The sequence below is a fragment of the Syngnathoides biaculeatus genome, chromosome 12 (assembly GCF_019802595.1).
Source record: "Syngnathoides biaculeatus isolate LvHL_M chromosome 12, ASM1980259v1, whole genome shotgun sequence".
Classification (NCBI taxonomy): Eukaryota; Metazoa; Chordata; class Actinopteri; order Syngnathiformes; family Syngnathidae; genus Syngnathoides; species Syngnathoides biaculeatus.
This window is the reverse complement of record NC_084651.1, coordinates 6,902,731-6,918,655: the sequence shown is the minus strand read 5'-3', so window position 1 is coordinate 6,918,655 and position 15,925 is coordinate 6,902,731. Positions and strand designations below refer to the sequence as shown.

At 41.1% G+C, this 15,925-nt stretch overlaps 2 protein-coding genes across 2 annotated transcripts in view; one reads left to right on the top strand and one right to left on the bottom strand.

Annotated features, from left to right (window-relative positions):
* The first annotated feature begins 744 nt into the window (after positions 1 to 744).
* The window catches only part of LOC133510107 (receptor-type tyrosine-protein phosphatase epsilon-like), a 130,581-nt gene continuing 115,400 nt past the window's right edge, over positions 745 to 15,925 (top strand). Inside the window, exon 1 of the mRNA XM_061837797.1 lies at positions 745 to 874. The gene's annotated coding sequence lies outside the window, so the exon portion shown is untranslated. The remainder of the gene's footprint in view (positions 875 to 15,925) is intronic.
* The window catches only part of insyn2ab (inhibitory synaptic factor 2Ab), a 31,740-nt gene continuing 17,609 nt past the window's right edge, over positions 1,795 to 15,925 (bottom strand). The window contains exon 4 of the mRNA XM_061837798.1: positions 1,795 to 2,158. Within this exon, the coding sequence (XP_061693782.1) occupies positions 1,975 to 2,158 (184 nt within the window). The 3' untranslated portion in view covers positions 1,795 to 1,974. The remainder of the gene's footprint in view (positions 2,159 to 15,925) is intronic.

Genomic DNA, 15,925 nt, shown 5'->3' with positions numbered 1-15,925 from the left:
CTCCATGTATCATCCATTAAGGGGGGTGGACAGGTGGTGGTGGGTAAACATTATATCTAAGGCGATGTTGGTTCATTATTTGCACAAATCGCTGAACTGAATCAAGAAGGGATGGAAGAGGCGGGCGAGACCTCGGCTGAGCAGGAAGTACTGTGCATGACTTCAGTCCTTGACACATATGCTCCTCATAAATAGTCAATTGTTGTGCTTTGCCGGAGGTGGTGTCCATTCAAAGATTACACCTTCACGAATGAAAGGCCCCTTCACGTGGAGCCTCCTCTCGTTGCCAAGCAGTATGCTGCAAAGAAGAGAGAAAAAAACAAATATAAAAACAAAACAAACAAACAAAAAAAAAACGGGCATTGGATTACGGCGGGATTTTAAAGTTTATAGGTAAAAATTATTCTTCTATGACAGTTTCCTTTTACACATATTACAAGAAAAAAAAATTAACTGTACAACTCTATAAAAGCGCAATTGTGACGAACGATAACATTTTCGAGTGTCATTGAACGCACCATTTTGATCGCACCTGTCATTTTGGCCTCACGGTAATCGCGTTTCGCTACTTTCTCAATAAATGTGACAAAAGTCGCCCAAAATGTCGTGATGTATCATTAAAAGACGTTACAATACTTTACGTAAAGCCAGCCCATGCCGCCCAAGCGGCGCAAGGAAAGATGCTAGCATGGGGAGCTTTTGACCAGTAAATATGGAACCTTCTCGACCTGTTGAAGAAAGATAGAATGTTGTGTACCTGCAGACTATATGGCATAAATGGATATAAGTTCCCTCTGGTACATAAAGAAGATCGAAAATAATATCAGCTGTCAAGCTCTTACCGGCTGTGCAGCACGTTTTACAATCTTCAATGGTGAGTGTTTTTATGTCGTACGCATCTTGTTTTGTGTACGAGTGTAGTATAGGAAATGTTTATGAGTATGGCAGAGGTTAAAAAGAGTGTCGGATGGGGAGAATCATACAGTTTAAAAATACTCTATGTAAAACGTAAAAAACATGGCTGCCACCCCTGCTAAAAATGTTCTATAGAAATTTATAGAATTTGTACATAACTTGTTCTATAGAACTTTGGCTGTGATTTTTCTATAGAATTTCTACAGAACAATTGAATTTCTATAGAAATTCTATAGGACTTGGGTCATAAAGTTCTATAGTTCCTTAGAAATGTTCTAGAGAAAATTTTTAGCAGACCGAATTCACTTATTGTGATTGTGGTTCCGGACCTAAGCCCGTTATAAAAGAGGGATCGATGTTTTCCAAATTTATTTAGATGAGATGGATTTGGGCTTGGAAGACGTAAAAATGTATTCTTTTTTTAAAGAACAAAATTATCACTGTGGATATGAGTTTCACATTTCGTTATTGAATTACTGAAGTAAATAGTATTCCACAATGTTCTAATTTATTGAGATGCGCATATACAGGTGGGTTACAGGTAAGTACACAAGTCACTTTTAAATTTGATCATAAATTCCATTTTACACTTGTTTGACAGCCAAGCATAGCTTTGTGAAAGGGATGGTTTGAAGAATATTGAATCATAATTGCACTTATGGAAGAATCTGTTTTTTTTTTTTTTAATCAAAACAAGTTTGACTAATGACTCGCAAGCATGGGCCATTTTAGTCATATTGTAGGAATATTAGTGCAAATATAGATCCCAGAGCTCACCTACATTTGCAGGTGTTCCTCCATCCTCTCCAGCTAACATGCCACAAAAACGTTTGGCAGAGTTTGAAATATATGAAATATTTTTTGTTTTGTTTTCTCCCGGGTGACTTGACGTGCAGTCTCGGCTCAGAACCCCAAAAATGAACAGTTCTTAAACTGTACTGTTATCCATTCTCTTGGCTTGATTCCTTCCTCCAGAATATTCTTTTATCCATTTTCGAGACAAGCATGGGGTATTAGTGCGCCCGATAAAAGGCCGTTTCCGAAGCATTCATGTTCTGTTCAAAGGAACCACAGTTTCCAGCGGGCGTGCTTCTTAGAGTCAGACTTGGATTTGCGCTTGGGAGTGGATGTGAAGACTTCGTTGGAGTAAGGCAGGGTGGGACATTGTTGGCTGTCCTGGGGGCAAAGTCTCTTCATCAGGGGCTGAAGCTTGTCCTCCTGCAGCTTGAAGTCCAGCTCCACACTGAAACAAGAGTAGACCATGAAAGGGATTAGCTCGGGCAGAGTTTTAGTTGGAAAAAAAAAATGTACTTTTTCCTGACTGTTTACATTATCAGTTTCAGAAAAAAAAAATACAAAGTGCTACAAACCGAGAATAAACTCAACACGCAATTTCAATTTGTTCAAGGTTTGTAAACAGCAGTTGCTGGGATATGTCCGGGGGTTTGAAAAGCGATGGACTGCCGCTGACCTGAACCGAAATGACAACATTTTCGTTGGGGTTGCACTTCCTGCCATGACAATCCCCCCCAATCTATTTACTATTTCCAAATTCCATCACATCCATTTTTGATTCAGGATAACCTTTTGAAATGTAAACTACGTTTGGCCTTCTGTCTCTGTTCAAAGCAATGTATGCCACAGTTGATCGCTTTTCCAACTGACACTTTACACCAGGGGTGTCAAACTCATTTTTGCCACGGGCCACACTGTAGTTATGGTTTCTCCCAGATGGCTGTTATGACTGTGAAATCATAAAAATCTTTGATTTCTTTATTGTACTTACAGATGAAATTTGTGAACTAGTTTTGGAGTCAGAAATCAAGGAATTTTTTCAACTGTCCAAGTTTGGTAACACAAAAGTACTTGCAATATCTCAACATTATCATTTATAATCTATGACAATTTAAAATTTTAATACAGTCTTCGGCAACACGGTGGAACAGCAGGTAAAGCGTTGGCCTCACAGTTCTGAGGACCCAGGTTCGATCCCGGCCCCGCCTGTGTGGAGTTTGCATGTTCTCCCCATGCCTGCGTGGGTTTTCTCCGGCCACTCCGGTTTCCTCCCACATCCCAGAAAACATGCAACATTAATTGGACACTCTAAATATAATAAATAAATCTAGGTATGATTGTAAGTGTCTCTATCTGCCTTGCAATTGACTGGCAACCTGGCCGTTGACAGCTGGGATAGCCTCCAGTACTCCCCGCGACCCTCGTGAGGATAAGTGGTAAAAGAAAATGGATGGATGGATACAGTCTTGAACAAGAACCATGGCGGTTGACACATATGAGCATGTGCATGAGCATAAAAGCATGTGGCAACCTGGATCTGGTCCCCGGGCCTTGATTTTGACACCTGTGCTTTGCATATTAAAACTACATCAGTAGAGAAGAAGGTTACTCTGTATTCTGTCGCTTTATTTTCGTCAAATGACTTGGAAGGTTTTGTTTACTCATGGTGTCATCGGAGAAAGTGCGACTTCATGGTGAGATGTCGCTAGTTTTCACTTGTTCCTAGACAGCATTTGTCTTCAATAGGTTTTTCCTCAAGGGACATGGAAGAAAATTGGTATGTGGCAGTCCGTTACTTTGACAGTGTCTGAAGTGGCGGGAACGTGCCGTTTTCTGTCTCTATTGCAAAAAAACATGGGCAAAAGGACACTGATAGCTGGCAGAACCACAGTAAGACAGACACAAAAAGTATTCCAAAAGCAGATGCGTTCATACAGTAATTGAATTGAATTGAAGGGTTTGGTTCGGCCCGGGACGGTTCTGGCGTGCTGAGCCCATCGTCGTGAGAATCGGTGAAGACGCGGTGGCTGGCTACAAACCGGTAGTCATCCTTGGTGGCTACCCTACCCCCGAGGTGGAGAAAACCGAAATCGATCTTCCGCGGGCCACAAGATCCAAACTATCGCAACTCCGCTCCGGACGAAGCCGCATGCTCAATGACTATACGGCTCATTTCGACAATACTATCGTCAACCTGTGCCTGAAATTCGGACAGGGCCCCTCACGAAACACAGCACATCTTCAACTGCGCAGCGGCTTCCACTACGCTGACCGTAATGGACCTGTGGAAACGCCCGAAGGAAGATTTAATAAAAAAGTATAGTTGTAGAAACACTTTTTCAACATGGTGCCGTCTCTCTTATCAGGTGGGCCACTGCCCTGTTATTCTTTTATCAAATGTAAAATCCCGACTACAATATTATCCGGTATACAGTAAGGATCTAGACTTGCAGTTTTACAGTCTAAACAGGATGTCAGTCGAAATGTGCATTCAATCTAATATTTCCAAGCTTTCACCACTTGTCTTTTGTGTTGGTGTCACATGCGTCACTTTGTGTTTTCTGGCTTATTGCTTATGTTAATAAGTCACTGATCCAGATGGAAGCTGCTAGGGGAAGCACATATCTCTTGTGACACAATCCCCGAAATTCATCCAGTCGGCATTTCGCGTGCAAGCAGTCAAAGGGCTTCCCCCTGCCTAGATTAAATTCCCATTTAAAAAAAAAAAAAAAAAAAAAAAAAAAAAAAAAAAAAGCAGTCGTGTATGTTGTGTGCGGTTTCACCCGACATTGGATATCCACATCAGTCAGTCTAATCCCGGGCTGGTCATTGTGTGATGTTTTTGTAGCGGCACCGGATTTGAACTCTCTGGCCGATTAAATCTGCCTGGCCCGGGAGACGTGTGCAGCTGAATTTCAACTAAATGCAAGCAGGGCATGATTAACTGTCCCTATTCCAGCGTGGAATAAATCCACCATTAGACCAGGTTTTCTTTTGCCGTATTGCTATTGATTTGCTGTGTTCTGTTAATGTATTTATTCAAGGGCTATGCACTATATTCCGAGACTGTCATAGCAGGAATATGAAATAATGAATCGCTGGCAAGTTTTCCTTCTAGCATGCCAGCCTTCAGCATAAACCTTACCTCGGAAGAAAAACTGCAGCCGTTTTGTAGTTTTAGGGGCCTTCCACATTCATTTCTTTTCCAAGTCAACAATGAAGAACACGATATTAAAAAGGGTGACTGGATTAAAGAGTAGAAGCAGCCAAAAGACAATGACATGATCCAGAAAGGTCAACCTTGTTGGCAGGCATATGCACACTCGAGCTGTGCCTCGCGTCGGACCTGATAGGGTAGCTAATGTGATGGGCATCGCAATTAGCCCGCTGACAGATGCGCAACAATCAGAATGGCAAAATGAATCCTTGGAACTGTCCTCGGCTCGAAGATAAGTGTCGGTTAAGAACAGAACTCTGAAGAAATGATGATGGATTGCTTGGTTCTCCAGTACTTTGATCGAATGGAACTTCCTACAGGTGGCACGGTGGCGCGGCATTGGAGTGTTGGCCTCACAGTTTTGAGGACTAGGGTTCAAATCCTGGCTCCTCCTGTGCGGGGTTTGCACGTTCTCCTTGTGCCTGCGTGGGTTTTCTCCGGGGACTTCGGTTTCCTTCCACATCCCAAAAACATGAATTAATTGAGGACTCAAAATTGCCCCTAGGTGTGATTGTGAGTGCGACTGTTGCCCTGCAATCGGCTGGCAACCAGTTCAGGGTGTGACTGCGCCTCCTGGCCGATGACAGCTGGGATTGGCTTCAGCACTCCCGCGACCCTCGTGAGGATAGGCGGCTCGGAAAATGGATGAACGGCACTTCCTACAGCTTTAGTATCCAGTGAGCCCCACCGTAATTAAAATGTTTACAATAATTATCTAGGAGGTTTAATTTATCCGGAATAAGCACATACGCTTAACTCAGCATGTTTATCGGGCTACTAAGCTGAAGCTATGGGCTGTGAATACATTAGTATCTGACATATGGGGAAAATTAAAGAATTACTCAACTTGAAACAATTCAAAAGGGTGAGAGAATCTCTTTCCAAATGTGCTGAAGTACGATTTCCATGCCAGTGTTTCATGCTGATGTCACGTTCTCTCGTCCAGTGGACCTGAACTGTTCTTACACTGGGATTTTCATTTCCCTTTAGTTGCATAGTTGCGGCCAATTTTTTACACAGGCTAAGAACTATGAATAACATTTATTGGTTACAGTAGTCCCTGAAAACATGTACAGTCTTTTTCAAATGAGTGTGAGGTTCTGGCAACAGGATATTACTTGCTATGACGTCTGCTAGCCAGCGACCGAGTTGCACTATACAGTATTTGTTTACCAGTTGCTAGAGTGTGCGCAAGGTACAGACTTTGTTCTCCAACGTTTTGCGAGAGTTATTGAGCCTTGCCGCAAATAGCGTTAAAGGTATGAAAGCAAATGGCACAAGATGCCACCAAAACAATGTAGCGGTGCCTTATGAGATGAGTGACCGAGGTACGAGGTTTTTTTTTTTTTTTTGGACGATTTATTTGCGCTGAGTGCAGGCTTGCGATGAGAGCGCTGTACATTGGCAGTGGACTCAAATTATTTCACGCCAAGCAGCACTATAGCAAATAGTCCAAAATCCTTCAAAGAGACTTTGAGCTGTTTATTGCAACAACTTTTTGAAGTTTACTGTCAAACTAAGCAGTGAGGATTACACCTTGGATGTATATCATCGAAACAACAACAGAGCCTTTCAGTCCGTTAACTTAATAAAGCCACTCAATGACGGTGTGAAAGTGTGTAAATAGTTCAGTGTCGCTCTTTGTCCTTCGTCCGAAATCATCTGGTCCCTGTGACTTTGAGCATGATAACTTGGTCTAGGAAATGCATGGATGGACAATCAAAAAACAAAAATTCAATTAACTGATGATAATATCAGTCACTCGTTACCACTAGATGTCAAAACATTAGTTGGTCTATGACTGCTACTCTTGCGTGCTTTTGGTGATCTTTATATACACTGTCTCTTACTATCACTGTGTGAATAGGCAGCACATTAGTATGGAGCAGCACCAAATAGCCCCAGCAATTATTAAGCAATTAATTACTTGGCCGATCACGGCAGTTAGTGGATACTGTGGACAAAATGCCTGAGCAGACAACGCTGTTTACTGCAGGTGGTCTGCGGGGTGCAGGTGTTTGAACAAACATAGCCAGTCACTACCGTAAGATCACCGTCACAAAGCAGCTGTAGACACACAGGAGCTTTTCTAGGGCACTCAAAAGGGGGGGATTCATCATTTGTTTAGCTATGCGGGGAGCTGTTTGTTTGGACTGAACACTTTTTATGACTGTTTTTGTTTTTAATCATGAGATGTCTTTTTTTTTTTCTCTGCTTCAGCGACATTCATCTAAAAGTCATATTTTTGCTGCTGACTTCCCCTTTGGTCATTTCACACTTGAAAGTCCTCCACTTGACAAGATGAGTGGTTCAGGCCCAACAGCATGGTAGTACGCAGTGGATTAAATCACCAGAGTGGACGCTATTTCCTCTCATGACAGGTTGAAGCGTCCAAAAAAAAAAAAAAAAAAGCTAAAATTCCCCGCAGGTTATGTAAATGCAATGCAGAAACGCTGGCTTTGTCATGTAAATCGCAAGCCGACGGGGTCTATTACATGCTCTGTGCTTCACAAACACACAGGAAAAAGACAATCTCATTAATGAGAACAAAACAGGATGCACAAATCTTGACAATTGTTCACCAGAACAGCCTCTGCTCCACCGCCTCAGCGTGGGACACCGGAGCTAATGAGCTCCTTGCGCTCATCACATTTGCACTGCGGCTGCATTTCATTTCACTTGACTGTTTTTCAAACTTCTCTGTTCCCAACTGGAAGCCTGACTGTGTACTTTTTTTTTTTTTTTTTTTTTTTTTTTTTGCGCATGCTGTGTTTTGTTTGTTTTGCTTTTTAATTCAACAGCATGTTACCAGACGATACCTTTATGGATGTAATCAAGCACATTTGTGTTGGACCCAGCTGTAGGCCACTCATAAAGTGCACCATCGCGCTTACAAGGCTGTTGTAAATGTCTTTTAAGATCAAGTGTGCTTTGCATACCTCCATAGAGTATCCCTTCCACAAATGTTATGGTACACTGAATACACCATATGGACGGAAACCAACGATGGTAAGCAAATATGACATGACAGTGAACCCTTGCTATTCTTGGGGGTTTGGGGACCAAACACCTAAAATGAAGACCGAAAATTTACAATTAATGGACACCCTACTAAAAAATGTTTTTCTATAGTAACGATTTACTGTATATCCCAGTCACTCTCATTTGAAAAATGTATGGGTGTGGTCAGTCATGCCCGCAGACATAAAGTTGCGAGTGTGTGTTCTGTTTGTAATTATGAGTGTGCCCCTTTAGGAGCGGGGGGTCACAGGTAAACTAGGAAGTAAAAGTAGGCTGAGCAGCAGCTCGTGTGGTTCAGTGTTTAAAAAAAAAAAAAAAAAAAATGACAGGCTGTGGTTCTCTGCGATGGATCGTTTTTTAGGTGCGCTGAAGAAGAAATTGTGCGAGAAATGCACAATTGTGCAGTGACACAGGTTGAGGGGAACATTGGTCAAGACTACACAAAATAAGCGACTTATTTCAATATCTATGTATTTCCACTCGTAACAAATTTTACGCATGTGATTTTTCGTGCTTGACTGTGCAGATTTACGAGTGCTATGGCGCGTGGGCAAATGTCAAATCACAGTAACTGCAACCTCAACAGATTTAATTAATACATAAAAAATACAAGGGAAGTGCAAGGATTCTGGCTTGTATGTTGCTGTTTCACAACCACTAAAAATATTAATTAATATTTTTCCATTATCCAGTGTCTACGTTTTTGACTCAATGATCCATAGATGTCTTTCTTTTTTTTTTTTTTTTTTTTAAAATACAGCTTTGGAAAAAAATGAATAGGCCACTGCAAAATGTTCTTTTTCTGACTTCGCTATGTTGATGTAAAATGATTATTATTTTTTTTTTTTATAAATTACTGACTACATAATTCCCCAAAACAAATATTGTAAATTTGTGCATTCTTTGCAGAAAATACAGCGACCGTTCATGTATGCCAAAATAATTGTTTAGAATTCCTGTAATAAATTAATTGACTTGTTCAGAACTAACTGACATTAATAATAAGAACAGTGGGAGCTTAAAGTCTCGGCAACTCCAATTTCCAGCAAAATTGCTATCTAGCAGAAACTAGTTTCTGAGCTCCTCCATTCTATTGACAGAGGCAGCAGACAAATAACAGAAGCATCTCAATATCAGGCGAGGAAAGTGAAAAATGGGTATGAAATGACCTTTACTTTCATTTCTCTCCCGGTTCGATGTAAAAATTAGAGCAGAGGGTTATTTTCCTGATTCATCATCCACATGTTGAGCCTTTCTCCCTTCTTTTGTTTTGCCATATATACGCCCCATTTGTTGCAGTGATTTATGACAGTCTGCGGCATACGGGAGGATGGGGTGGGGGTGTCTGGCAGGCGAGAGCTGAGGTCTGGATAAGACCCAGTGACTCTGATTGAGCACCTTAGCCCGGCAGCTGCCGAAATCCTGATTTTTATCGGACATGCACTCGAGAAGTTGTAGTGCTCTGAAATTAAAGGGATACATCTCAGGGGATTCTAATCTGTGGTATGGCTGCAACTTGCGGTTCCTGCCTGTCCGACGTTGACCAGTAATTGTTTTGGTTGGGGTTTTTTTTTTTTTTTCCTCTTCTCTTCCCCCCCCCCCATGGCTGGAGCATACCATTTTAAGTGTACGTCAGTCCCACTGTGTTCTCTTCAATGGCTGTCACCTGGTCAACGACTTAACTCTCAAGTATGTTCAACAAGGAGATCTTGCAAAACCTCTTTCAGAGTTTTAGCAGAAGACCATTCCTTTACTTCTGTGACTTGGTCTTTGAAACAGTACTCAGCAAGTCAAGCTTTGACCTACCAACGCAGCATCTAATTCCCCCCATTTACAGGCATTTATCTTGTTAAGGGTCACCGAAAAGATGGAGCTAATCCAAGTGGATTGTGTGTCCTTGGTTTCGGAGGATACGGTTCAAGGTCACAACGACGAGCACTAGTTTGCACTCTAAAGGCACGCCGAGTTACCGCTGTACTTACTGTTCTCCACTTGATTCATTTATATGTGCAGTACGGCAGGCTACATGGTGGAAATAGTGGTTAGCATGTTTGCCTCACAGTTCTGAGGTTAGCGATTCCAATCTTGGCTTGGCTTTCCTGTGAGGAGTTTTTTCATGTTCAGGATAAATGTGGGGGGGAATGACGTCGCCAGATTTATTTTGTGTTTTAAACCCGTGATGTATATTGCAATAGGAAATAATACAGGATCACTGTTGTGAAAGTTGATTTTTCTACTTGAACTCGTTCAAAGTTGAGTACATCACTTAAAAAATGTTCTTATCTGTCCAGAAAAAATAGTTGACAGGCTATAATCGTCAAAATACCGGCCTTTCATTTCCACATTGTTGCGATCTATTCTGTCCACATTAGTCGCCGGCTGCAGCTTTCACCTTAGAACCTCAAAAACATGAGAAGAAAATGGAATGAAATTTGCTTCAATTGTATTTTTAAGATGAGGAATTAAAACTAAAACAGCAGTTTTGTTCTTAATCCGCAAACAAAAACATACAATACAGTACGGCAAGAATGAAAGTGAACGTCGCTAACTTTGCATTCTTCGCAGGTCTGGCTGACTATATCAACAAAATAAAACGTACAGTACACAAATGACGCGGCGTACCCTACAATGTGACTATACTGCACACGTACTTTGTGATGGCGATCCTCGTACAAAATATTTATGGCCTAGAAACGTTTTTCAGAGAACTCCCTGTAACCTGGATTGGTCGCTAGACAAGGCACGTACAGAGACAACCATTCACCTTCACGCCTATGAAGAGCAATTGATCAGCCGTTTTTGTTCCACAAGACTCTCAGTGTCATCCTGTCCTCTGTCACCTGTCACAATTTAATACGTGGCAACATCAGCGTTTGTCATTTGGTGTGATGTCTAAAATTGCTTTCAGAATAACAAGGTGGGAGAAGTAAGTGTCGGGTTGTCTAACTTCACACCTCCGCTGTGCCTTTCTGACATTCCTTCTCACGCAAGCCACTTTCTCAAAGAGTTCCTGTTGAAATCAGAAGTGTAACAATAGAGCACTGATTTATTCTCCCATCCCTTTCAAACCAAATGCACCGAAGCGGGACATTGCTGTGTCCGGAGTATCCATCCACAGACGTCCCGCGAAATGCTATCATTAGGCAGGAGTGACGTCAATCAGACAGTGATAGTTGCTTTTAACATAAAAGGTCCCTGGACAGTGAATCATCTGTGTTAAATTTAGTATATATTTTTTTGCGCACCAGCAGTGTTTTACCTCTATTACCTTGAAAGGTGACAAATGCACTGGTCGACTTCATGTCACTCGTCCAACATCATGAACTTAGAGAGTCCAGAAATGTTCTTATGTCATTGGAAATTTTGTTTTTAAAACTGTTTTGCCCTTAATATTGATGACCTCTCTAATAGAAAGGAACCTTACCAAATTAAATCAAATTTGATTCAATATGTAATCATTATTGCAAGCTGACCTGGATTGCTTCCACCAACAACATTTCTGTGAACAGAGACCTCGGACCAACTATTTTTCAAACGGGAGACTTTTAAGTATAATTATTGTAAACAAAGGGACAAAATGAGTGGAATCATTAACCAAAGCTAGGAACGCTCACCGCTACGCTCTTCCACAACAACTGTATATTTGCACTCTCAGATCTGCACAGGTGAAAACTGATTCCTTGTCAGCCAGACATTTTGCAGTTTCACAGAGCATTGTCGAATACGGAAAAGTCTTAGTCACCTGTAAATTGGAAAACGGGATGCCAAGGCAAGCAAAGGCAAGGCTTCTTTCTTTGTAAGTGGATTTCATACACAAGGTAACTCAATTACCCTTTACATGACCATTGACTGCTTTAGAAGTCAAATATCATTGTTAAGAGGGGGCAGGGCTGGCTGGCACTGAATGAGTTAAAAGCATTTAAAAACAAAGAGCAAAAGACATTTCAAAACAAGGTAAGGGCTTTTAAACAATGAGTACAGGGAGTCCTCGGGTTAGGACGGTCTCAACCTAAGACGTTTCGACTTTACAACGCCCGGGAGTATCTTTGCATTTTTCGCACTCCTTTTTAGACATTGTACCCCAAAGAAGAAAGCTGTATCTTTTAGCAATGCTTCTGCAGCCATAAGAAAATCCATTACCATGGAAACGAAGCTCACAATCATAAAAAGATTGGAGAAGGGAGAGACACCAACACCGCCAAGGCTTCAGTCGGTTGACCGTGGTGACAATTATTAAAGAAAACACCCGTATTTTCGCACATGTGAAGGGTTACGTTCCTAAGTCGGATGGAATGATCACAGAACAAGGTTTTTTGATACTTGTCGAGATGGAGACAATTGAGGACCTGGTTCCTTCGCAATAGCGAAGCACAGCCTCCCCTTCCTCTCTATCCACCTCTCAGCAGTAATGCTAAGTACATCATCTTGTTTCAATGTATTTGTTTTTTTATACAAAGTATTTTGATGTAAATTCTGACTTTAATGGTGGAATCCGACTTAAGTCGAAATTCGAGTTAAATTGCTTCTGTAGGAACGGATCTCAGTCGTAAACAGAGGACTCCCTGTATTTTTTTTTTTATGTATTCAGGATTACAACCACTGTGATTTATAGACGAGTAGCAGTTACCAAAACCATGTGATTAGTCCTACAGCGTATCCTCCGCTATGGCTTTGGTACTACCAGCTAAAGCACATAATTGCATTGTCGCCCCCTACTTTTGGCATGTGTGCTTATTATACAGAACAAACAGTGTAGAAAGGGGCTACTTCTACTGAGCTTTTAGAAAACCGTGCATCCAGGATATTCGTTGAATCAAGGAGAAAGATGGAGAGCACCCCTTTGCTTCAAATGGGCCCATCAGCATCAGTCAACCTTAAAATGTTTGTGCTAAAGAGCACTAAACTGTTTGGAGATTTCAAAGGGTCTCATGTTTTGGCAGAGATGGAGAGTGTGGCAGCAGATGGCCTGACTTGCTCTGTTCAATGACTTAAAAAAACAGTTGGACCAGCTGAAATAGGCGACTATTTAATGATACACGCTGCATATGAAATGATAATCCCCCACTCGATTAGCATTTGGCGAATGCAGCGCAAACGTCATTGTGATTTTATTGCCACGCAGCATCATGTGGTTTAGTGGCAGTCAGCGCCGTTTGTTCACTTGGTCAATTAAGTTGCTTCAGAGTTTGTACTCTGAGATTCTTCTCATTTAGAAATCTTACCCGGTGCTCCAGTAAAATGCTCACAGAAAAAGCAGGCGACAGCAGTGCGGTCGAATGTGGACGCGAAAACACCTACAAGGCTCGTGTGTGGTTTTATTGTTGTTTTATTAAAAAAAAAAAAAAAAAAAAAAAAAAACCTCTCACAAAATCACTACCCTAATGTGTTTATCGCAAATTAGACCAGATTAACTATAGTCTAAAAGTAACAGTAATTTCAGGGTGAGTTTTTTTTTTTTTTTTTTTTTTTTTTTAAATGTGTAATCTATTGTTGTTAATGGCCAGCAGTATTGTTCTATTGTTCAGTTCAATTAAAGAGTACGAAGAACTGATGCAATCCTGGACCAAACGCTGGTCTGTGACTGTTCTGTTGCAGAGCAGCAGCTTTTTCTTCCCTTATCTCAATCCATCACGAGTCTAATATTTTGGTTAACTTTGTGAATTATCAGAGGCGCATCTCATTACATTTACAAAATGTCTAACTACAAAATCCACAATAAATATATTAATACCTCTCTGCCCGTGTTAATCAAACACGCTATTCAATGTCACGGGCTTGGCCGCATAATAAACCCAGTAATTTTGTCATCCTCCTGAATGCGATATGAAATACTAAATATTCATCTCTGGAGTTCAGCTGTGATCTTTTCTCTCTTTTGTGTTCCAAATAAACCCCAATCTAGGTCAGCGAGAAACGCTGTTAGTCAAGGGGGAGAAAGAAAGCAAAAAATAGTTGATTCTTGCAACCCTTCTCTCAATTAAAACATCTTTTCACAGGTATGTATACAATCATGTAAGCACAAGGCCCGAATAGTTGAATTATTGTATTACATGAAAAAAAAAAACACTCTTTGTACATGATACCTGGACTTGAGACCTCCCTTCCCACGGATTTTTCAGATTTTACTTTAAAGCGTTTTTTTCCCAAGCGCTCTGACATATAAGCAAAACTTAACAGCAGTCTGTCTCCCCAGTCGCCGATGATATAGATGCACAAACGAAATGAAGAAATGAATGCCGACTACGATTGGTCTCATTCTTGTACTGAAGTTCCTGACCCATCCAAAATAGGTGAAGATCTGCACTGTAGATCTGATATTTAAAAATAAATAAATAAATAACATTTTAAAGTTCTACCCTTCCAGCGCACAAAACACATTTCAACGTATTAAAACAAAAGGATAAAATGTACAGAAAATACTGTTCAAACATACCTTTAAGAGATGGGATCTGGTGGGTTGGCAATGACATTGGTGAGTTTTTATATAAATTACTTGCCTTGGCTCAATAAATGTTGGGAAACACTGATCTACAGTTGTGTGGAAAAACTGTTTCACAAATCATTTAAAGAGGACTTGCCTGACAAAGTGAAGTAAACAGAAAGGCCCTCAAAAGCCAAACATCGTGCTGAGATCTCGAGAAATTCAGATCCAAATGCAAAAGTAACCGTGTGGAGAAGGTTATAAAGCCATTTCTAAATCGTTGGGAAGCCGAACCACACTGAGAGCTGTTATCCATAAATGCCGAAAACAGCACCAGCGTGAAGCTTCCTGGGAATGGCCGGCGGAGCAAATTTACCTCAAGATCACAGCGGCGACTCATCCAAAAGGTCATAAAAGACTCCAACAACATCTGAAGAACTGCAGGCCTCACTTGCCTAAGTTAGGCTCACTGTTCATGACTCCACTGACAGACTCAGACTGATCAAAATGGCCTTCATGGTAGCATTCCAAGACGAAATCCAACTAATGAGCAAAAAGAACATTAGTGCTCATTTACCACCTTGATGATCCCCAAGACTTTTGGGAAAATCCTCTGTGGTCTGATGAGACAAAAGTTGAACTTTTTGGAAGGGGTGTGTCCCATAGCATCTGGTGTAAAAGTCACACCGCACTTCAGAAAAAGAACATCATACTAACGGTAAATTATGGTGGTAGTAGTGTGAGGGCCTGGGGCTGTTTTGCTGCTTCAGGACCAGCAAGGCTTGCTGTGATAAATGGAGCCATGAATTCTGCAGTCTACAAAAAAAATCCTGATGGAGACTGTTCGGCCATAGGTTCGTGGCCTTAAGCTGAAACAAATTTAGGTTCTGCAGCAGGACAATAATTCGAAACACACCAGCAAATCCACCTCTCAGCAGCTGAAGAAAAACCATATGAAGACGTTGGAGTGGCCTTTTCAAAGTCCTGCCCTGAATCCAACTGAGATGCAGTTGCATGACCTCGAAAAGGTGCATCGTGCTCGAAAACCCCACAATGTGGCTGAATTAGAACAATTCTGCAAAGATCAGTGGACCAAAATTCCTCCACAATTCTTGAAAAGAGACTCACTGTAAGTTATGACAAATGCGTGATTACAGTTGCTGCTGGTAAGCATGGCTCAACCAGTTCTTCGGTCTATGGGGCAATCACATTCTCCACAGTGGGTTAAGTTAGGATTTTTTATTTTTTTCATTTCACAGCATTTTGTGTTCATTTGTTTCTGTGAAATATTTAAATGAGTTTGATGACTAAACATTTTCGGGATTGACATGAAATCAAAATGAGGGCAAACACTTTTCACACCACTGGATGGTAAGTGACAAAATCGGGTCGATCAATTAGTCAATGAGAATAAATGAATATACCGCGATTCTCAATTCTATCAGTCGTGTTGGAACCGATTTTGATTATTGAATCGCAGCTTGCAAAATTGAGTGGACTACTTGGCAGCAAAAGACCTGACGATTCAGTCTTAACTTGTTTGCCGTCTAAAGAAG